Source organism: Puma concolor, chromosome D3 (assembly GCF_028749965.1).
Source record: "Puma concolor isolate L17-30 chromosome D3, mPumCon1.1.hap2, whole genome shotgun sequence".
Taxonomy (NCBI): Eukaryota; Metazoa; Chordata; class Mammalia; order Carnivora; family Felidae; genus Puma; species Puma concolor.
In genome coordinates, this window is record NC_141678.1 from 53,824,183 (window position 1) to 53,849,483 (window position 25,301).

At 33.9% G+C, this 25,301-nt stretch overlaps 1 protein-coding gene across 5 annotated transcripts in view; it reads right to left on the minus strand.

The window, feature by feature from the left end:
• TRAPPC8 (trafficking protein particle complex subunit 8) overlaps positions 1 to 25,301 on the minus strand; it is an 83,862-nt gene that overhangs the window by 27,104 nt on the left and 31,457 nt on the right. For 2 of the 5 annotated variants that reach the window (XM_086682682.1, XM_086682683.1), the window contains exons 11-20: positions 22,187 to 22,292; positions 15,822 to 15,842; positions 14,588 to 14,719; positions 10,686 to 10,910; positions 9,772 to 9,880; positions 7,309 to 7,503; positions 6,760 to 6,890; positions 4,311 to 4,385; positions 3,651 to 3,777; positions 3,075 to 3,229 (exon numbers count right to left, since the gene is read on the minus strand). In XM_086682682.1, the coding sequence (XP_086538808.1) occupies positions 3,075 to 3,229; positions 3,651 to 3,777; positions 4,311 to 4,385; positions 6,760 to 6,890; positions 7,309 to 7,503; positions 9,772 to 9,880; positions 10,686 to 10,910; positions 14,588 to 14,719; positions 15,822 to 15,842; positions 22,187 to 22,292 (1,276 nt within the window). The remainder of the gene's footprint in view (positions 1 to 3,074; positions 3,230 to 3,650; positions 3,778 to 4,310; positions 4,386 to 6,759; positions 6,891 to 7,308; positions 7,504 to 9,771; positions 9,881 to 10,685; positions 10,911 to 14,587; positions 14,720 to 15,821; positions 15,843 to 22,186; positions 22,293 to 25,301) is intronic. The other 3 variants (XM_086682685.1, XM_086682686.1, XM_086682684.1) reach the window with 2 other exon arrangements.

Here is a 25,301-nt window from a genome sequence, read left to right on the forward strand (position 1 = left end):
GCTTAGAAAAAAGTCTAAAAGAAAGGCTCTATACGTAATAATCTATCATCTGAGAAGTACCGCACTTAAAAACCATTTGTACTTTTACCAATCTTAGTAACAAAGAACATCTTAATCATCAGATACAATGAAAAGTATAAGCTGGGTGGCTCAGTCAGTTAAGCATCCAACTCTTGATCTTGGTTAGGGTCGTGATCTCACAGTTCAGTTCCTGAGATCAAGCCCTGAGTCGGGCTCTGCACTAATAGTACAGGGCCTGCTTGGGATTCATTCTCTCTCCCTCTCTCCCTCTCTCTCTCATTCTCTCTGCCCCTCTCCTACTCATGCTCTCTCACACTCTCAAAATAAATAAATAAGCTTAAAAAAAAAGGGTAAGCTATAAAAACTGAGTATTCTGGTGTCCTCAATGGACTGATTTCAATTAACCAGAGGGGTCAGAATCTTCCCTTTCAAAAGTAAGCTCTAGGAAATTCTTATGTATAGAATTCCAAGCAAACTGTATAAATTAGTGACTTCTAAACTATAATGATGGGGGGGCGCCTGGATGGCTTAGTCAATTATGCATCCAACTCCTGATTTCAGCTCAGGTCATGATCTCACACTTGTGAGATTGAGTCCTGTGTGCCTCTGTGTGGACAGTGCACAGCCTGCTTGGGATTCTCTCCCTCCCTCTCTCTCTCTGACCTTTCTTTCCCTACTCACACATGCACTCTCTCTCTCAATACATATAAACTGAAAAACAATAAATAAATAAATAAATAGCTAGCTAGCTAGCTAGCTATAATGATGAATAGCCCTAAAATAAAATTTGGATCCCAACTCATTTCAATCCATCTTCAGCCTTAGAACTCCTAGGTGTAGCAATGCAAATCCTAATAAAAATCCAATGCATTACTACGGGAACTTGACAGGCTTATACAAAAATGGCACAAGTATAAGAAAAAAGAAAAAAATTAAAGATTAATTTTTAATCTGGTTTGCCAGATTCAAAAAATTATAAAGCAAGATTATAGTATTGACAAAGAAAGATGAGGAATTATTATGGGCAAGAATAGGTATACACACTTTAAGGATATTAGTATATTAGAAAGATGGTATAATGAGTTGCCAATATTCAATTAACGGTAAAAATAAAGTTCGACTCGCTACCCCTTGACATTCGGAAGAGTATTATTCTCTTGGATTTAAAACAGAACACAGACATTAAAAAATAAAACGGTAAAAGTTTTGACTATAGAAGTCTCTTAAAAGTGTTTGTAAAACTCAGAAGCAACAAAGGACAATCAGATAGGCCTTCATATATGTTAAAAGCCTTAACATGGTGAAAGACACCAAATCAAAGTTAAAATATATAAAATATTTATCAAGCAGAAGCTAGCACTGAAGTCAGTCCATAAGTCTTTTTTTTTTTTTTTTTTTTGCCCTACATAACTCTTTAAGTGAACCATAATTAACCAAGTGTAAATCTTGGGCAGAATACATGTGGCTCAGCAATACCCTCCCTCAAACACAACCCTCCCCTTTACTTTTTTAATGAGTATACCTCCCCCTCCCCATACAGGCATAGGATTAGTGCCCATAAAAACCATCCAATGAGAAAAGGGAAATGGTACCCAATTCAAAGGGTATCAACAGGTAATCATATAAACATATAGAAGAAAAAAAATCATATGAACAAAAAACGTATGAAGATTGATCAATCTTATCAGACATCAGAGAAATGTAAATAAAAAGAATGTCATTTTTCACCAATCTGATTTGCAAAAGTAAAAAAAAAAAAAAAAAGTGATAATACCCAGTATGTCATAAATGTGAGACAACGGATATTCTCATGCTCAAGGTAAGTGCAAATTGCTATAGCCTTGCTGAAGGTAATTCTGTAGTATGTTACAAAACATTTTATTTATATATCCTTTGACCGAGCAATTCCACTTTAGTCTAAACTAGAACACAAAGTATATACATAATGTGATTTACTGCAGAACTATCAGTAATGATGAAAAACCAGAACCACACTCAACAACAGACAAATGGTTAAAATACATTATGGTATCTAAATAAAGGAATACCATATATAGCTGTAAAATAAGGAATTTTTACTGAATGAAAACAAAGACCAAGTTATGTTGTTAAAGACAAAAAGTGAGTAAGGATAAAATGTACAGTATGATTCCATTTATAATTACTAAAACTATACATAAGTGTTCAGTGAAAGGTCTGAAAGGAGAAAACGCCAATTTAATATCACGAGCACTTGTAAAAGGTAAGTGGCTAAGCTTCTAACTCCCCTACTAAGAAAACTTGATGCAGGAGGAAAGACCTTCTGCCAGTGTCTGTAATACTATACAACCCTGCCACTGGTCTGCCTCTCAGGTAGACAACTGATCCAAGGTAGGCCAGATTTCTCTCCTAGAAACTTGAAACTAGTAATAAAGTGGCACAAAGACTGGAAAAGTTGTTAAACTAAGGTCATATCAAAAGCAATGCTTTCTAAAGGCTCACAAACATTTGCTGCTAAATTTCCTGGAGGTGCCAAGTCCTTATTTTTCTGAGACTTACTGTTCTAGAATACTTCAGTTTCCAAGAGATGTTCCAATATCCTTTAACTAAATAATACATTTTCTCTTTTTTGGCTTATGCTCCCTAGCATCAGTTTCTATCTCCTGCAACTAAAAAAGCTGGAACTTATATGGCATAAAAGTAGGGTGGGGTAGGAAAACAGAGAATAAAGGGAATATTGTTTCTTATGAATATATTTATCTATTTTGTGTAAACTTTTTATAAGCATTAATTCCTATATTATTTGTGTACCTTATCAAAAAAGAGCCACTGATTTTAATAAAGTGTTCTTTATTAAAGTGTTCTCAATTTCCATCAATATTTTGAGGTTTATATTTTATAACCTGGCTGTGACTTATCTTTGTAAATTAGACCTATTTAACCCTAGCTTAGCAATAATTAAAAAGTATGGTTCAATGTAACATCAGTACCTTCAGAGTCTATAATTAATTTACTGAAAATATTATCTGACCTTATAATTTATTAAGTCCATGAAATTTTAAAAAGTGAAATACCTCCAACAGTGGCATTTCCTCCGTGATAATGGGATCTAAACGTCGATCAGGACCATATTTGATAGATGTTTTCTCTTCTTTTGTATTGTTAAGTCGAGGGCCTTGAATTTCTAAATCCTGTCTCCCTCTGACTGACATACTCAAGGAATGTTTTCCTGAAACAAAAAATAATCAATGCCCTAAAATAATTTGATATGTTAAGTGACATAAATTTAGCTTGAATACTGTAACTTTCATATTATTTCTAGAAAAATTCTAGACAATTACTGAGTAGCATGAATCATCAAAAAATTAGTCACATTTTACTTTTATGTTTAACCATACCCACTGTATGCTGCTCAATTTCTCATTTAGGAGAAATGAGACTTACTTACTTTGCAAATACAAAATACATTAGAAAGGAATACAGTTGTTTATTTTTGAAGCAATGGCAGAGTTTAAAATAATCCAAATAATCTAACTGCCTTGGTTAAAGGTACATTAGACCCATTTTTAAAACATGCTATTTTCATTCATTTTATTTTATGAAGATTTAATTACTAGTTTTGTATCTGTTTAGCAATGCTATGGTTTTACCTGTGTGACATCCAGGAAGAGAACCAATGCCATCTACTGTCATGCAGCCCTGAATAGTGCCAAGATTATAAACAACTCCGAGAATATGCAGCTCCCCTATGTGATGGGGAAAGAGCTTTAGTCTTGCCTGTGGAGATATTTAAGTCACTCTTATTATCTGTTTTCATAATATCTTAAATAGTGCAATACCTAAATTCTGTAATATTGCAGAAATTGAAAGTCATGACCTAAGCTTTTGAATAATGAATTAATTTATTATACTGGAAAGCATTTGCTTCAAAAGAAAAATCTGTAAATTCTGTAAATTCTACAATTACAGGCACAGATCTTAACTAATACTTCAAAGTAAACAAAAACCAAAATATTCTGGTCAACCAAATGTCATATGAAATTACCATACTGACCACCCCACAAAAAAAAAAAAAAAAAAAAAAAAAACCCAAAAACATTGCACCAGGCTTCTTTGAAAATTAACAAGCCAAATTAACAAACCAGACTACTCTTCTCCCACCAATTTCCTCTTGTGCAATTCCTGTTTCTGAATCTTCCAAATTTTAGCTTTTAAGAAAATTAGAATATAAAATAAACCTAATAAATTGGTTTTTTAAATTTGTTTCCAACTTACTTTTTCTTAAGACATAAAAATAAGAAAATAATTACCACTTTAGATTCTTCACTGTTAATTAAGAATTCTGAAATAAGTTCAGTTCCAATCATTTTAGGTTCACCTGTTACCTGAAAAATATTTTGTAAAATACATAGTCTAATGAAAAGTATCAGAAGAATATTAACATTCCTATACATCAATATTTAAGAACAATAACAATAATTACAGTTAGCATTTACCAGGTTCTTACTATGTGCTAATCAATATACAAAGTTGTTTTTTTTTTTTTTTTTTACTTTCACACCTGGAGTGATCTAACATGTGATATATTTTTCTATTTCATTCAGTCCAATTCAAGTGAGGAGGATAAGTGATCTACTCAAAGTTGCAGCCACCAAGAGGATAAAACTTCAAGACATAAAGTTCAGCTACTAATTGTCAACAATGGCCAAAATGGCCGCTTAGTTTAATTTTGCAGTAAGAGCAAATTTCTCCATCTTTTACTCTGACTGGCCTCTTTTTCCACATTGTCCAATTGTATCGAGTAATGGCAGCCTAAGCAACATGCATAAAAGACTGGTGGACAATAAGGGCAGTAGGAGAGAACAAAAAAAAAGGCCTCCTCCAAATCAATGACTTCTGTAAGAGACTATAATCTTTGGTCATGTAACAAAGCACAGTTAACTGGCTCACACTTGGGGTAAAGCTGGTCCTCATAAACACTGTTTTACTTTTACCATGAAGTTAGTTATTTCACACAATAAATTAAAATTACATTTCCCTAAATTTCAGTTCAGTATCTTAGTCCATCAGCAGCAGAAAGTTATGAAGAAATCCAAAGAGTCTGAAATTTACAGGATAAAGTAGAACTTAATTATACACAATGAAAAAATTCCACTTTAATAAACCTCCTTTAAAATTTAATATATTAAACAGACTAATATACTAAAAAGCTAATGGATCTTTTAAAAAACTGTACCAAGAGTGAACCATTCATAAGCTTCTTATTTGTATTCCAGGCATCAGAAAAAAAAAATTAGAAAAATTCATGGAGTTGCTAAAATTCAAGTCAGAATAGAGCCTACAAAATCTCAATCTTTGGAACTATCCACAATGAGTGTAATCACAAAACGTCTTCAATGAATTTAACCAACAAGACTTTACAGAAGGAAATCTTTAAAAATCAAAACACTCCAAGAGAAATAATTTAATAGTAAAGTTTAGTACGACATACATCTCTTTCCAGTTCTCCCTTCATAAATCAATGCCAAATGTTGGGATATTTCCCAGTTCCAAAATAATGATTAAAGCATATATCAAGGTAGTACAAAGAAGTAAAAGTTATATAGTAGATAGTGGTGAATAGCCCAGTAAGTGGAAAAAAAAATTATTTTTCCCAGTTATTTCTGTTACAATCAGCTTGGTAATAAAGATTATTTGTCCAAGTCATTCCTACTTCAATAATAACTATCTTAGGGTTGGGTGCCTGGGTGGCTCACTCAGTTAAGTGTTCAACTCTTGATTTTAGCTCAGGTCATGATCTCATGGTTCGTGAGCACAGAGCCTGCTTGGGATTCTATCTCCGCTCCTCCTTGACAAGTGTGTGTGTGCTCTCTCAAAATAAACTTAAAAAAAAAAAAACCAAAAAACTATCATAGATAAAGAGCTTATTACAGACACGAATAAGAAAAAGATAAAATACATATAAAGATAATCCAAAAAAAGGAAATCCAAGATCTTCAACTTCACCAGAAATTAATGAATGAGATGGAAAATAATAAAGTAAAACAGCATTTTTCATACCTAGTAAATCAATTAAGATGCTTTTTTATAAATAAGAATGCTTAATGTTGCAAAGATGAGATATCCAATCCCATGTGTTGCTGGTAAAAAGCTTTGGTATGACCTCTTGGGAAACCAAAAGAGCACTAACATACTTATTCCCTAAAATTTTTTAACTTCATGCCTAGAAATCATTATTACAGAAATTATCAGGATGAAAAAAGTATACACCCAAATTTTTACCATTGAATTATGAGGATAGTAAACAAATGGAAACTTCTAAAACAACTATCAATGGAGACACAGTAGAAGAGCTTACAGATCATCCATGATGGAATATTACACAGAAATGAAATATTAAGACATGTTAATATCAAGATACACATACAAATCAACAGAATGAAAAAAAACCAACATACACAATATTTTTAAAATCCCATATATGAGAGAAAACATACAAATAGAAATTACTGGAAAGATATATAGAAAAGTGTTAAAGTGGTTATTTCTAAATACTGAGAAGACAGATTTATCTTTATTCTGTATGTTCTTTGTATTCTCTATTTTCAACAATATGCATATATCATACTTTTTATAGCTAGGGAAAACAGGCATAAAAAAGAATAAGTGTAGTTCACTGAACAGAAAATATTGAAATGTTATGCATCTGCTAGGCTATTACTGAAACATGCTTATTACAAATACCTTTTAATAACTTACTAGTTCTTTAACTTCTTCATTATCCTTTCCACTAATATCTTTAGGTTGAAACTTCCATAGCAATGACAAATCAGTCAACAAAAGTGGAACCTTCAAAGGATTTCTAAAAGCCACTTCCACTGTTATTGGTTCTACAAAAAGAAAGGCCTAAATTAGTAACTTCAATAAACCCCACCTAGCATGCTATGCTTCAATTCTCTGAACACACCTTACTTTCACAGCTCTGCATTTCTGCCTAGACTGTCCTTTACCAGCTTATAAATGTCCATTTATTCAGGATTCAGTTTTAAAACTACTTCCTCTAGAAGATTTCCCCAATTCCTATGTGCTAACGAATGTCACTCTCTCTTCTATATTCCAATAGCACACTTATATACTAGTATTACATCTCATACATAGTGCCTAGTTTTATACATACAGCTCACTAAGTTATGATTCCTAATTTATTTTTTGCATGCCTGGCTTCCAGTAATTTTTGGCACATAGAAAATTATCTTGCATCTGCTGTAGGTAAACAAAAAACCATGAATAAAAATTCAAGTATATCACCTTCTACAACTGCCAGTGGAAATCTTGAGTTATCTGAATAACTATTCAAACAATATTGTGTGGGGTAGAAATTGGATGGAACTACTCCTCTGTTAACCACAGCTACAACTTGTTCCTCAAGTTCTCGCCACTGCTGAGAGGATTCAGAGTCATATTCCTGATCGAGACTTACATGAGTAGCTGCTTGCTTTTCACCTAAAAAAAAAAGTGTCACAATTAAACACGTTTGTTAACACCTGCCTTCAATGAAACATATTATTATTATTATTATTATTATTGTATTTGAGAGAGAAACAGAATGTGCACGCAAGCAGGGGACAAGGGCAGAGGGAGAAGAAGTGGGGGTGTGGGGCGAAAGAGAAAGAGAGAAAGTGAGAGTGAGAGAGAGAGAGAGAGAGAGAGAGAGAGAGAGAGAGAGACAGAGACACAGAGAGAGAGTCAGTCTTAAGCAGGCTCCACGTTCAGCACAGAGCCCGACACCGAGCTCAATCCCACAACCCCGGGATCATGACCTGAGCCAAAATTGAGTCGGACACTCAATCGACTGAACCACCCAGGCGCCCCTGAAACTTATTTTAAATAAAAATATGAGGTATCCGAATAAATACATATACATATACACTCTTGCCTATAATTATCTGAGAGAAAAATATCCTCTTATTAACCCTAGTCTAACTGGAACTTGGCTTATAACACTGATGTTCTTTTCCTCTTGACTCTGAAAGAATATATTTTTCCTAATATTCCAAATAATTTTATATGAAATACTTCAAACATACAGAAACACATGGGGAATAACAAATATTTATATATTAAAATTTAACAAATGCCAATGTTTGTTATAAGATCCCAAATACTGTTCATAAAATAAATGTTACAGATAGAATTATTGCCCTCTGTGTAACCCTCCCAAATCCTACTGCTCTCCTTCATGTCCACTAGCCCTTCTTCCCAGGGTTATTCCAAAGCTGAAATATAATGTTTTCATCCATATTTGTTTTTTACTTGATCACATGAATATATACATAAACAATGCATAGAATTGGTTTATATGTTTGAAATTTATAGAAATGGAATTACATTTGACTGACTGTTCTGTAACTGTTTTCACTCAACATTATGGTGTATTATCCATGTAGAAACATACAGAACTATTTCTACAGCATGAATCCATTGTATAAATATGCCAAAATTTATCAATTCATTTCCTGCTACTGTTTCACTTTTTTTTTTTTTTGCTGTTAACACTAATGTTGCCATAAACATCTTGATAAATATTTTTTTTTTTTTTTAATTTTTTTTTCTACGTTTTTTTTTTTTTATTTATTTTTGGGACAGAGAGAGACAGAGCATGAACGGGGGAGGGGCAGAGAGAGAGGGAGACACAGAATCGGAAACAGGCTCCAGGCTCCGAGCCATTAGCCCAGAGCCTGACGCGGGGCTCAAACTCACGGACCGCGAGATCGTGACCTGGCTGAAGTCGGACGCTCAACCGACTGCGCCACCCAGGCGCCCCTTGATAAATATTTTTAAATAAAATACTAAATTAAATCTCAAGGAGAAATATAGTAAGCTTAAATATAACAATACACAGAATCACAAAGTTTACTCTAACATACATCAATATATTTATACTCTTGGCCCAGTATACCATTCTAAGGTTCAATCCTAAGAAAATAAGCCTATATTTTAAAAAGTCTTACAACAAGGACAGCAGAATATTGGCAATTGTTCTCTGCTTCTGTGTACATTTGAAATTTCCATAATAAATTTATTAAATTTATTAATTATAAATTAATAAATAAATTTCCATAATAAAAAGTTAACAAGTTTTATCCACAAGAACATCCATCACAATGTTTATATAAGGAAAAGAAGAAAATAGTCCAACTATATAAGACACGAACATTACAGTACTTTATAAGTACTGAATAAAGTATCTTACAGCCATTAACATTGTTCATTAAGATTATATAATAACATGGGAGTGCCTGGGTGGCTCAGTTGGTTAAATATCTGATTTTGGCTCAGGTCACGATCTCATGATCTCATGGTTTGTGGATTCGAGACCCACGTCAGGCTCTGTACTCTGAGCCTGGAGCCTCCTTCGGATTCTGTGTCTTTCTCTTTCTGCCCCTCTACTGCTTGTGCTCCCTTGCTCTCTCGAAAATAAATAAACATTAAAAAAAAATTTTTTTTTAAAAGGTATGTAATAACATGGGCATTTTTCCTATTATGTGAGAAAACCCATTATAATTATAGCTATTTTGTTATTTCTAGCTTTTAGAGCCGGAAGAAAAACCATTGAAGTAGTGGTTATCTTCAAGGTGGCAGGATGGTGACATGGTAGAGTTACTTATCTTCAAACATTCTTCAACAATTACAACATCATTTCTTAAATAAAGAAAAAAGCACTTAAAAAAATAGTCACTAGGTAAAAAGGCAAAATAAAATTTTACAAACCATCTGCTGGTCGTCTGTCGTGGCCAAAGAAAACCCGTGTGGCTGAACTGTTAATATACGGTAAAGGTAGCTGCGGTAAAGGGCCATCTGGTGACAGCTGACTTACATTCTAGGAGAAATACAAAAGAAAAAAGTTTTTTTGAGAAAATTCCATTTCCTTCATATTTGCCTCCTCATTTTTTAATATGCAAAGTATTAAAAACATGTTAAGCAAGAATATTAAGATAAACAATTAATAGTTTTACTTAATACATCAGTCATAAAATTTTAGGTCTCATTTATTCTGGCCCAAGAGAATCTTCCTAAAGTTACTCAGCTAGCTATTAGCTCTCTTTGGAAGTTAAAACTTCCAAATATTATTTTGGTGCACTTTACTTCCTGTGACTCATTACAGCATCCTATCTGCCAAAATTCTAACCCATATGATCTCAAATTAATAAAGTTTCTTAGAAAGAGGTATTTTTCTGCAGGACAGATAAAATATTCATTATCCATAGGTCTTCAGAAAAAAATTCACAACTTTCCACTTTTTCCGTAAAACAATGTTTTGTATTTTCTACCCTCTTGTCTCAGTGAAGTATTTTCTCACCAAGGGATGGTATGAGGACCCAATATAAAAAAATTTGTATGATTCAAAAAAAAGAAATAATAGTCCAGAATGTTGTTAATTCCAATATAAATCAAATGCTTAATGAAATATTAAAATCCTCTTGTAAAGAACTGTAGAAGAGCAATGCAACTCAGATCTATGACTCAAGAGCATAGCCTGCCACACTTTATTATGGCAGATAAGTACATAAATTCTAAGAAAGCCATTTTATTAAACTCCTACTAGACACCACTGAATATGCTTTTTGCTGAAAGTAATAACTTAAATATAATTTTAATATCTAGTCCTGAAAATAAGTATTCACCTTGTAAACATAAAGATACTCTCTGAGGAAGGCCCCTTGTTGAGCAGCAGATTGTTTACTTTCATTGATTAAAATATGCCTAAAAGCAGACACAGCATTGTCCAGTTGCCTAAGGGTATAGGACTGGCGCCCAATAGTGAAGTTAATGTGATCCTCTGCCAGAGACCAGCCTTTTCCTTTGTAAACCTGCATGGCTTGACAATAACAGCGTAAAGCATGCTTTTTCTGTAAAAAAATAAACAAAGTATTACAATCTGAATTTCTCTTGGACTAGAAAAAACAAATACACACACACATAATCACATAACTGTTAATAGGTACTTCCTCTAACAGAGACTGGAATGATGAGCAAAATGAAACTAACATTTATGAAAACCCCATTGCAATTATTACTAAAAACCAAGAGATCCTGAAGTAGGCAAGTTAATTGCTTTGTCCAAGGGCAGGAAGTCTAAGAAGTCAGAAATAATAATGACTTTATAAAAAACCATCTAGGAGTTCTCAGAATGGCAGTATATGGAGTCATGAATCAGAGGCTTGGTTGTTATTTTAATGTTTTTTTTTAATGTTTATTTATTTTTGAGAGAGACAGAGACAGAATGAGAGTGGGTTAGGGGCAGAGAGAGAGGGAGACACAGAATCCAAAGCAGGCTCCAGCTGTCAGCACACAGCCCGAAGCGGGGCTTGAACTCACAAGCTGTGAGATCATCACCTGAGCTGAAGTCGGCCACTCAACTGACTGAGCCACCCAGGCGCCCCGGTTGTTATTTTATAACTAAGAACTATCTTACCAATTTTGTTATGATCATCTCTATACCACTGCATTGGGCTGAATGAATACCCCATACGTGTGTATGTATGTATTTATATGTGTATACACATTTTTTAACTACTGTTTCACTTGGGAGTAAGAGTATGATATATTCTTTTTTTTTTTTTTTTCCCCACTGCTGCATCCTGCCACACCTGTGAGCAATTATTTGGCATTAATTACCTATCACTGCCACACTCTGAACTCAGACAACCTTTAGCTTAAAACCTGGATTTGGTACCAAGGAAGAGGCTTCTCCCCACTCAACCTTCTGCTTCAGAGTATACTCTTATACCTCCTCTCCTCTCCAGGGTGGATTACAAACTTTTAGTATGTATATCCAAGACTGCTCGTTTTTTAAAAGAAATGTTTCCTTGTAAATAAATAATTAAAACAAATCAAAATCATCTGCCACTTAATACCATAGAATTTAAGAACTCAGTATCTCTTTTGTGATATTCCTACAGAGATACCCAATTTGAATCTCATCACGAGGAAACACCAAACAAACCTAAATTGAGGGATACTCCACAAAAATAACTGGACTGTAATCTTCAAAAGTATCAAGGTGATAAAGTCAAAGTATCTTTCTGAACAGGATCCTTATGCTATAAAGGACCATTTTTATGGGACAACTGTCAAAACCCACATGGGGTCTAAGGATGGGTGGTACTGTATTAGTACTAAGTTCTTGATTTGATGGTTGTATTATGGTTATATAGTAGAAAAAAGTCTTGTTTCTAGGAAACAGGAAATAATGTCCTAAAGTATGTGGAGGTAATGAGATACCAGGGAGACAACTATCAAACACTCAGGTAAAGTTTCTAACTGTACTTGTAACATTTTTATAAGTTTGAGACTATTTCAAAATAATTTTAAAGTGATGTTTCTTGAAAACACCCCTAATCTCCATACTGCATTTAGTAAAAAGGAATACAAACAAGTCTTAAAAACTAAGAGATACAGAGAAAAAATTGAATATGTCAAAATGCTGAGTTCAAGTACATTTTTAGGATTTCTTGGAAAAACATCCAATGAGATTTAAAAGGTAAAAAGGATTTAAAGTCTGCTTTTTAAAGTAAGAATTGAAAGACTGTCTAGGGGTATACTTGGACACATATACATATACCCTCCCCAGCAATTTTTTTTTTTAAGTTTATTTATTATTCTGAGAGTGAGAGCAGGAGGGGCAGAGAGAGAACTGGAGAGAGAGAATCTCAAGCAGGTTCCACACTGTCAGCGTGAAGCCTGAAGCCAAGGCTCGAACTCACAAACCTGTGAGGTCATGACCTGAGATGAAATCAAGAGTCAGACACAACTGATTGAGCCACCCAGGCACCCTCTCCCCAGCACTTCCTTAAAAATTTTTTTTTACTAATTATCATAAAAAAAATTTACTAATTTTAATCTTTGGTAATGCCAGTTCCTTTTTTTTAAATGCCTTTCACTAGTTGATAATCATAATGGAAATCTAATGGGGAAAAAAAAAAAAACCTATAAAAAATTTCTAGGGGCGCCTGGGTGGCTCAGTCAGTTGAGTATACAACTCTTGATTTCAGCTCAGTTCATGTTCTTGCAGTTGTGAGATCAAGCCCCATGTCAGGCTCTGCAATGGGCATGGAGCCTGCTTGAGATTCTCTCCCTCCCTCCCTTTCTACCTCTCCCCAGCTTGCACTCTCATGCATAGGCTCTCTCTCTCTTAAAAAATAAAAAAAAAGGAAAAAGGAAAAATTTCTAGGGACAAGATAACCAATCCAGCACAAATTCTCAGGGAGGACTGAGAAATGGCATTACTATACAAACATATCTCCTCTACTGTCCTCTCATCCTTGCCAACAACACACATTTTAATGGAAATGTCATGAAAAGTTGGTGTTTCTCAGAAACAATTTGGCCTCAGTCACAACTGTTTGTGTTCTACGTCCTACCTTCCAAGGAAGATACTGTTCTTGACCAACTTCAATAGGATATGCATTTGCTTTTCCAACAGAAAAGCATTTCTAGTCATGCTTTCAGCTGCTACATACTGTCTGAGAAAGAGGTTCAGGGTCTATATAGAATGTTCGCAAAATACAAAACCAGGTACCCTGGAATCATTAACTCCATGATATAACTACAGTTAGATTACTGAGCCAAATAGTAAATGTATGTCAACCTACCACAAATGTAGCCATTTTTAATTTGCTATGCATTTCCTAGAAGCAACATGCCCTACAATTTCAGAAGATGAAATATGCATGGCTATTTCCAGTTTCAATGACATCATCATGTTCACAAATGAAACCATTCACAAAAGTGGACAAAGATGTGGAAAAAGAATGACTTGTTTTTAATAAGAGACAATGGACCATTCGCAATGAGGTATATAATTTTCCTCCCAAGCAAAGGGAACCACATACTTTATGCATTTTGTAAATTTTTGAACAGAACACTTTTAAGTTTTTTATTTTGAAAGAGACAGAGACAGATAGGAACACAGAGAGCATTCTTCAATCCACATTTCTATCCACCATTTACTACCGCTACCACTCTGCCTCCAGCAAAGTCCCTCCAACTAATGCTTAAAGAGGCAACTGGGGCTGGAGAAACTGCTCTAAATTAATCGATCTAAATTAAAGATCTCTCCAACCCAACTGCTTCCAGGTACGAGAGAGAGATGATTTCTACTCATTAAATATTTAGTAAATATCAAAAGGCACTTTGAGAGGTAACAGAAGACTAGAGCTGAAGTAGGGACAGTCCAACCACTGTGAAGGATAATTAAAACTGGTTGAATACATTCAGTATATTGGAACTTTCACATATATACTTTGGTTTAAGCTCACAAAACTTTGGGAGAATTTTCAAATTTTATAAATACAAAACCTGAGGCTCAGAGAAGTAACCCAGGTCATGTTGTGAGTAGAAGATCAAGACTGAAGCCCACATTTACCTAAATCCAAATCTCATGCCCTTACCAATATAACAAAATTTACTTCCATTTTTAGGATTAATTTTAAATCATAAAAAATTGACAAATGACATACATTTATAAAATACATAACTGTAACAAAAATTAAAATAATTTATTTGTTAAATAAAATGCACTCACTTGCCCTGCTTTACTAAACCGATGTCCTGCCAGTATCATATGAAATGCGTATTTTCTAACCATGGGGCTCTTCATGTTTATAAAGCAATGTGCCGCCTGTTCCAAAAGAAGTGCACTTCGAAGATCAGAATCCTATTGAATGTTTAAGAGAAAATAAGGTTAGTTTCACAAAATTAAAAGTAAAAAGATAACTGGTAAAAAAATATTTACTTTCTAAAAACAATATAAGCATATTCACATTAACTTAAGAGTATCTGAGGGAAGAGATCAAGGGGCAATCTAATCTTGATGATTCTTTCTTCCAATAAGCATGAACTTTTCTTAAAATCCTTCAAAACATTCTCTACCATGAAATATTTTCTTTTGTTTTTCATAAAGCCAAATGTGTGGTTATGATATGTACCCTGTAATAAATCTCTGAAGAAATGTAATCCCTTTTCAGGGTGCCTGGGTGGCTCAGTCAGTTAAGCGTCCGACTTCAGCTCAGGTCATGATCTCACACTCCGTGAGTTCAAGCCCCACGTCAGGCTCTGTGCTGACAGCTCAGAGCCTGGAGCCTGCTTTGGATTCTGTGTCTCCCTCCCCCTCTGCCCCTCCCCTGCTCATGCTCTCTGTCTCAAAAATATACAAAAGAAATGTAATCCTTTTTCAAATGGCAAAGAAAAAAGTATATAAACTGAGAATTTAATACAGGTATACTGAATAAAGATAAACCAGAAAAGAGAATGCAGAAAACAACAGATTCACAATTATCTAATTTCTTCTGAAACTGATCTGTGACATCCAATAGCCTATTTCCATCCAAGATAAAAGGAAAGATAAAAAGAGAATGTGTGTAGATTATGAAATAATCCAGTCTACTATTTTATCCTCTATTAACTTTACTGGATTTAAAAGCAATTCTCAATTTTTGCTTAATTCAAGAATGTCAAAATGACTGCTTTTCATTAAAAAATTTAGAAGGCTTTTCCCTTAGAAGATTATCACCTACTATTAGTATTATTAGTAAATGGTCAACTCAAATTAGTTTCCACTTCAACAGACTCTTACAACAGTGTCTACAAAAACCACATACCGCATTTACATCCTCACCCATAAGGACAACCTTTCAAATGAAAGAGCCATCATCACTTTACAAATAACTGAGAAAGTAGTGAAGGTTGCTGATCAAGCATCAACAACATTTTCACCAAAACTTTCTCTAGGTTTTCAGCTGTTCTCAAGCTGAACTTACCATGCCCTTCCATGTGTTCTGCTGCCATTATTTTCCCCAGGGAAAGTTGAAAACAGAAAACATTTACTTTAAATGCAATAATGTCAACAAATTATAGTTACATCAAATAGTGCTCATAATCAGTGTAATCAGTGATTATAACTATCTCTGCAGCAATCACAAAATTAGAGTGGAAACAGATCTGAGGAAAAAATCTAGAAAGCATCCAGTAAATGGCAGATATTATTTCAATCCCCTTGTGACAAAAACTAAGTATCTGATCAGGTGTTTTTTTCTAAGTAAGATCCCAAAGCTAGTAAGTGGGAAAATCAGGAATGTACAATTAACAAGCAGTTCTTATCCAAGGGTTTACATCAGAATTACTTAAGGCACCTAGGGAGTATACTTTTTTTATTTTTTAGGAAAATGTTTTCTTTAAAAATACTTTTTTCTAAAAGAATAAATGTTCAGAAAAAAAAAAAAGTGAACATCTTTCTTTCCTACCCCATGCCTCATCTGACTTTCCAGAGGTACCTACAGTTACCAGCTTGGTGTTGGTGTTTGTCATTTCTCTCGCTCCATATTTGTTTTTATGTAATACATAGTTTTCTAAAAATACACATACTTTTTGATACATAAATGGTATTATACAGAATATTCTTTATCTCATTTTTTGACTTACAATAATATCACGGACATCTTTCAAGACACCTACATCTCTTATTTCTTTTAAAGCTACATTGTATCCTGTTATATAAATACACCATAATTTTATTAATACAGTGTCCAACTGATTTAATATTGCTTCAGAATTTTGTTACTACAAAAAAATACTTTGATAAACATCTTTACAAAATCATTTTTGAGTAATTATACATTTTTATTAGACACATTTCCGCAAGTAGAACCGGTTAGTTAATGAAAGCTATGTATATAGTTCAATTTCTAGCCAACAGAAAAAAAAAAAGTAATACCAACATATAGTCATCTCAACAGAGAAGGAGTGTATGTTTTCTATTCCACTCAGCCAAAAATCATTTAAATTTTTTTTTACCTCTTTAATTAAAAAAAAAAAAAAAAAAACCACTTTGCTCAACATACATTTACTAGTAAGGCTGGTAATCTTTTCGTACGTTTAACGATCTTTGTATTTTTTCTGTGAATCACCCATTTATACTTTTTTTGTGAATGGGTTTTTGTGATCATGGGGTTTCTAAAAGCCCTTTGTACGCTTAATCAATATGAGGTCTTTGTCATACATTTGCATTAGTATTTCCCAGTTTTTACATGAAAGTTTATTTAGTAGTCAAGCATACTATCTTTTGCCTTTATAGCTTCAAAATAACTGCATCAAACTAAGAAAGGGTGATATCATTCCTAGATTAAAAAAAAATGTTTTCCTACATATTCTGTTAGGTTGTTTTTCCATATTATAACTTAATCAAGCTATAATTATATTATCATGTAACAAGTAAGACAGGAATCCAACCTCAAACAGTTAGATGTCACAATACTATTTGGTGAATAACCTAACATTCCCCACTAGTTTTAATGATACCTAATCATATGTTGTATTTAAATTCTCATCCTATTCCATTACTCTCTCTTTTTATCACTGTAAAAAGTTTCAATTTCTGTAGCTTTGTAACATTTTAATATCTGGAAGAGCAATTCCCTCTAATTACTTCTTCTATTTCAGAATTTTATTTAGGCTTCTCAATAGTATTTCACAGGTTTTTTTAAGTGCTATAAATTAAGTCTATACCTAGTATGTGCAAGCGAACACACGCTGGCACATACAAACATACAGCATAAATACATATATATGTTTTTTAATTGCCTATGAGGCTTCATTAAACTCAAAAACTTGGAAGGGCAGCAATCCTGGACATTTTGATTAAGATAAGGAACACGCCTTAGAATCTTTGATGGTATGTAAATGATTCTAATGTATAACCCAATTGAGACCAGGACAGTAAACCCTCAGCACAGTCAAAATTAATACTCAAAGGCTGACCAATTTAGAAGAGACCTGGAAGTCCATGGCATATTATTAATTTAGTTGAAGCAAAATTTGACTCTTGAATCCAGTATGGCAGTTGTCTGAAAAAGAATCAATTTGCTGTGCTGAATGCCCTACACTCATGGCTCACTGCAACTTTGTTCTTTAGTAGTCCCTATCGCTTACAGTGACACCTAAAGGAGAAAAAACATTCCCCTGAAACCAAAAAAATAGCCCCGCAAAGAATCACAACTGCCATCAGTGTCGATGGAAGAAAAATGAAAGGATTTCACAAAGTGACAGTTTTATCTAGAAAGCAGAGGCTTTGAATGAATTGAATAAAATTTTATTTTAGTGGTAGTTCACATCTATGATATGAACAAGTCTATTACATACGCTCCATAAGGAACTAAGAAAAAAATATCTGATACTACAGAACTGATACAGGTACTGGTGGCACAAACTTAAAGGAATTAAATCTCAAGGATGGCTTTCAGATTTTTTCTTTGGGTAACTATGAAGTTAGCAGGAAAGATGCTATGAGCTGATGAGTTTACCACAGGAACAGTTCCTGCCAAGGTGAAGAACCTTGTAAAAACTATTACTATCCCAGATAGTAAAAAAAAAAAAAAAAAAAAAAACTGATTTACTGTGTTTAAATGCAGTAACAGACAAAGGGGCTATTAAGACCAGAATAAATGTTGAGCACAGAAACAAAGACATAAGTAGAAGAAAAGCATCATATCTTAAGCACCAAATTCAGACACGCTGTCCTGTGTGGTGGTAAATGTGGCATACTGTATCACTAGCTGGGTTTGCTCTGTCATCCTGAGAATCCCAGGGCCTAACAATAGTAAGATCCACTTGCCCATAAATTTGCAGTCCAAAAAATAAAGCCAGAAGAATTTTCGCTAGATAATTTTTATTCAAGCTCCTAAAGCATAAATTCCCTTTATATTCACTGATAATTCCTAGACTGAAAAACAGCAATATATTCAAACCCACGTTAAGATTATTTATTACAATACGGAACATCATCGCCCTCAAGTGTCTACATGTTCAGCTCTACAAAATAATTTATGTCTAGCAACTATTCATATTGATCAGTTGTCAATGCAATATCAATTACTCAACATTGTTAATATCATCCCTTAACCTAATTAGTTAACCTTTTTAGAATAATTAATGGTTCAGCTCAACAAATACAGGTAAATTATATACCATGTGCCAAGGCCAGTGCTAGGCAAGAAAGACAAAAATGTAGAAGACAACACAGTTCCCTACCCTCAGGAACTTAAATATGATTTCCAGTATTACATGACAAGTCAGGTCTTCCAGCATTATATGAGAGGGGAGGATAGAGACACAGGATAACCTGGGGCACTGCAGATAACTATCTTTAGGACAAGACTGATATAAGGACTTGTAGACAAGGTGAACAAAGAGGAAAAGGGCCACAGTCCAGAAGGACATTAAGGACATGAACCAAGACAGCAGTAGGAAGGACTTAAAGTGGAGGGAGTAAATTATTTGGAGATACGGAAAGAAAACAACAAAAACAAAAAACACCCAACTGGATTAGTGATAGGAGAATACAGGCACCTCTCAGTTTTGTGCTGAGCAAACAAGGAGCTAGATGGTTATACCATAATTTTAAATCATGATCAACAAGGTAAGAAAGTTTCTGTGTTTAGATATGTTAACTTAAGGTGCTTTAGAAACATCCAAGTAGGTAAGTCTAAAAGGCAGCTGGCATTACAAATCTATAAACCTCAAAGAGATCAGTGTTGAAGACAGATTTAAGAGTAAAAATCATCACTAAGAACTGACAACACCCAAAAATGTGTAGAGTAAAAAGTACAGCAGTCCAAGGATTAAAACCATAGGGTATATTAACATTTAAAAGGCAAACAAAGGAGGCGCTTGATTTTGTTCTTTTGCTCTTAAGCATTCATCTAAAAAAAAAGGCCTATCTTTAACCATACTCACAAAATCACTACCATTGTACTTTACAAGCCAGGAGTCAATGCAACTTAATAATATCTGTTGTAAACCTTCACCAGCAACTATAAATGGATTACTTTTTCTGTCTTTTGAAATATTCATAATATAGATTATTTTCAATGCTTAAGATTATTGTTTTTAAAAGTTCATACTAGTGAAAACAAGATTAAAAAGTCCTCAGTGATTACTCATTTTAAGTATCAACTGTATATGAGAATGATGCACATGTATGTTGCTTTAAATATTGTTATACATAAAATACCTAGGAATAAACTTAACCAAAGAGGTGAAAGACCTGTACTCTGAAAACTGTAAAATACTGATGAAAGAAACTGAAGATGACACAAACGAATGGAAAGTTAATCCATGCTAATATACTGGAAGAATTACTGTTGTTAAAATTACCATACTTCCCAAAGCAATCTACAGATTCAATGCAATTACCATCAAAACACCAATAGCATTTTTCAGAGAAATAGAACAAACAATACTAAAATTTGTGGAACCACAGAAGACCCTGAATAGCTAAAGCAATCTTGAGAAAAAAGAACAAAGCTGGAGGTCTCACAATCCCAGATTTCAAGATACACTACAAAGCTTTAAAAATCAAAACAGCACGGTACTGGCACAAAAATGAGATATACAGACCAATGGAATAGAATAGACATCTCCAAAATAAAAGCCATCCTTATATGATCAATGATCTATCTATTTAATCTATGATAAAGGAGGCAATAAAATACAATGGGGAAAAGTCTCTTAAATAAATGCTGCTGGGAAAACTGGACAGCTACATGCAAAAAGAATGAAACTGAACCACTTTCTTTACACCACTCAAAAATAAACTCAAAATAGATTAAAGACCTAAATGTGAGATCTGAAACCATAAAAATCCTAGAAGAGAATGCAGTAATTTCTCTGTCATCGACCATGACAATGTTTTTCTAGATACGTCTCTTTTTTTGTATAGGGCAAGGGAAACAAAAGCAAAAATAAACTATTGGGACTGTTATCAAAATAAAAAGTTTTGCACAGTGAAAAAACTGTCAACAAAAAGGCAAGCTACTGAATGGGAGAAGATATCTGCAAATAATATACCCAATAAGAGGATAATAGCCAAAATATATAAAGAACTTAAACTAACTCAACATCAAAAAATAAACAATCCCATTGAAAGTGGTGTAGAGGACCTGAACAGACATTTATCCAAAGAAGACATACAGATGGTCAACAGACACTTGAAATGATACTCAACATCACTCATCATTAAGGAAATGCAAATCACAATTACAATGAGACATCACCTGTCAGAATGGCTAAACTCAATAACACAAGAAACAACAAGTGTTGGTGAGGGTGTGGAAAAAAGGGAAACCTTGTGCACTGCTGAGAATGCAAACTGGTACAGCCACTGCGGAAAATAATATGGAGTTCCTCAGAAAGTTAAAAATGGAACTACCCTATGATCCACTAATCACACTACTGGGTATTTATTTTCCCAAAGAATACAAAAACACTAATTTGAAAGGATATATGCACCCCTTGTTTATTGCAGCTTTACAACAGCTAAGGTACGGAAGCAACCGAAGCGTCCACTAGTAGACAAATGGATACTTATATACAAAAGGGAATATTACACAGCCATAAAAAAGAATGAACTCTTGCCATCTGCAACAACATATAGATGGACCTAGAGGATATTATGTGAAGTGAAACAAGTCAGACTGAGAAAATCAAATACCATATAACTTCATTCATATGTAGAAACTTAAAACAAATGAATAAATAAAAAGCAGAATCAGAGCTATAAATACAGAGAACAAATTGATGGTTGCCAGAGGGAAAGGGTTGGGGAAATGGGCAAAAATGGATGAAAAGGAATGGGCAATACAGGCTTCTAGTTATGGAATAAGTCATATCATAGGGAATAGCCAATGATACTGTAATAGTGCTGTATGTGACAGATGGTAACTACACTTGTGGTGAGCACAGTATAATGTATAGAGAAGTTGAATCCTGTGTTGTATATCTGAAATTAATGTAACATTGTATGTCAACTATACTCAAAGTAAAAAATTTTTAAGGAAAAATAATCTAAATAAATAAATAGTAACACATAAGTCAGAATCTAATTCACAGAAGATGTACAATATATGTTTGTGGTTAATAATAGCATAGACTTAAAACTTAGAAATAAAATAAATTCTCAAAATATTTATGAAATATCACATTTAAAATTAATTCAACAAATAGCTAAAGTAGCATAGTGTAAATTCCCAAAAGGAAATTCCCCTCTACTTATGTTTTGCACACCCTTTCAAGAAAAAAGACACACTTTTTAAAATTTATAAAGTGTTATTAAAGTAAATATTTTCAGTACCTCACTGGTCAACCGTATTAGGAGAGCTGCGGCCTCTGAATATTTGCTTTGGCTTTTTAAGATTTCAGCACTAAGCAATACACATCTTTCAGCCAATACCATATTCCTAAAGAAAAAAAGAAAAGAAAAATATAATTAGCACTACAATAATATCTTAATACATCATAGTAACCATGTGTTAAATAAAAGTTCCAATTCTAGTTTGTGAATAAAAAGAAATCCATGTTCTTGTTTTCCACTTACCAAAAAGGTTAAAAAGAAAACTTCAAAGAATTCTCATAAGTATTCAAAACTTTTGATCATCATATAATTTCACGGTAAGAATACGGTGCAAAGTCACATTTTCTATACACAAAACACTAGAACCTAAATGGTATATTTGAACCAGCTGCTGGTTAACAAATAAAACTTGCTATGAACACAAAAGAATACATACATTTCACCATATTTCTTTCTCTTTCCTCATTGCAAACTGTGGTTATGTGTGTTTTAATATACAGCTACTTCTGGGAATACTTAAGTGTTTTCCATCTAGTAGTACCATTGAGATATTTCAATTGGAGATAACATGAGGGGCAGTGATGCCTAATTGATTCTTGAGCAAAATCTTTGTAAAAACAGACAATCAGCTGATTTTTCTTCATGGACTACTATCATCAATAATTAAAAATAATAAAATACCATTATTAACTCTAATAAAATAGAGGCATATGAGTGGCTCCGTTGGTTAGGCATCTGACCCTTGATTTCGGCTCAGGTTATAATCTCACAGTCATGAAATTGAGCCCTGTGTTGGCCTCTGCGGCAGGCGTGGAGCCTGCTTTTAAGATTCTCTCTATCCCTCACACTCTGCCCCTCCTTCTCTGTCTCTAAAAAATAATAATAATAATAAATTAAAATATTCTTACTGTGAAATTATAAGATGGAATGCTTTTGCTGGGAAATAGCAAAGTTTTTTATTTTAATTTTCTAATCCTTATATCAAAATTGGCCTTAAAATTGCACAGATTACTAACTTGAAGGTCATTCTGAACAGTGATATTTTAAAAATACAATTTTCTACATTCAAAAGTTATCTGCCATAAGCTTACTACAAATCATGTTTTCTTAGGTTAGTATTTATAAACATCTAAGGTTATTTTAATGAACACAAAAGACTAACTCCTAATTAGTAACATCTACTCATATATAATATGCTCTCTTCTTTTTTTTTAAGTATATTTATTTTGAGAGAGAGAGAAAGAGAGTATGGGGGTGCAGAGAGAGAGAGGAAGACAGAGAATTCCAAGCAGGCTACACACCATCAGCACACAGCCCCATGTGGGGCCAGAACTCACAGACCATGACATCATGACCTGAGCCGAAGTCCAATGCTTAACCTACTGAGCCACCCAGGCACCCCTTAAATATGCTCATTTCTTAAAGAGTTTTAAGTAAACTTTATAAACACTCTTACATCTTACACTATTGTTTTGCTTATTTTTGTTTGATTCCTCACCTATTTTCTCCATGTGGTCAGTTATTAGGTTAAACGCTACCAAGTCCTAGATTTGATTAATTTGTTTATTCAAGCAACATTTAAAAAAATCATTTTGGGGGCACCTGAGTGGCTCAGTCGGTTGAGCGTCTGACTTCAGCTCAGGTCATGATCTCGCAGTTTGTGAGTTCGAGCCCCGCGTCAGGCTCTGTGCTGACAGCTCAGAGTCTTGAGCCTGCTTCAGACTCTGTGTCTCTCCATCTCTCGGCCCCTCCCCTGCTCATGCTCTGTGTCTCTCTGTCTCTCAATAATAAATAAACGTTACAAAAAAATTTTTTTCTTAAATCATTTATGTTCATATTTGCAAATCAATCAATGTGATACATCACATCAACAAAAGGTATAAAAACCATGTGATCATTTCAATAGATGCAGAAAAAGCATCTGACAAAGTACAACATCCAGTCACGATAAAAACCCTCAAACAAAGTAAGTTTAGAGGAACATACCTCAACATAATAAAGTCCTTATATGAAAACCAACAGCAAACATCACACTCAGTGTATGAGTTTTTTTCCTAAGGTCAGGAACAAGACAAGGATGTCCACTCTCACCACCTTTATTCAACACAGCAGTGGAAGTCCTAACCTCAGCACTCGTACAACAAAAAGGAATAAAGGGCATCCAAATAGGCAAGGAAGAAGTAAAACTTTCACTATTTGCAGATGACATGATACTATACATAGAAAACCTGAAAGACTCCACCAAAAAACTACTAGAACTGATGAATGAATTCAGTACAGTTGCAGGATATAAATCCACTGCATTTCTATACACCAATAATGAAATAGCAGAAAGACAAATAAGAAAAAAAATTCATTTACAACTGTCGCAAAAATAATAAAATACCTAGGAATAAACTTACCCAGAGAGATAAAAGACCTGTATTCTAAAAACTGTAAAACACTGATGAAAGAAAGTGAAGACAACACAAACAAACGAAAAGACAATCCATCCTCATGGATTGAAAGAACAAATACTGTTAAAATGTCTATACTATCCAAATCAATCTACAAATTTAATGCAATCCCTTTCAAAATACCACAGCATTTTTCATAGAACTAGAACAAATAATCCTAAAATTTATATGGAACAACAGAACCTGAATAGCCAAAGCAAGCTTGAATAAAGAGGAACAAAATTGGAGGTATCACAATTCCAGAGTTCAAGTTTTATTATAAAGCTGCAGTAATCAGGGTGGCTGCAGCCTGGGTGACTCAGTCGGTTAAGTGTCTGACTCTTGATCTCGGCTCAGGTCATGATCTCACGGTTCATGTGTTCAAGCCCCATGTTGCACTACGCACTGTCAGTGCAGAGCCTGTTTGGGATTCACTCTCTCCCTCTCTCTGTCCCTCCCCAACTCACACTCACTCCCTCTCTAAATAAATAAATAAATAAATAAGACTTAAAAAAAAAAAAAGCTGTAGTAATCAAAACAGTATGGCACTGGCACAAAAACAGACACATGGATCACTGGAACACAACAGAAACCCCAGAAATAAACTCATAATTACATGGTCAACTAATCTTTGATAAACGAGACACGAATATGCAATGGGAAAAAGTCTCTTCAACAAA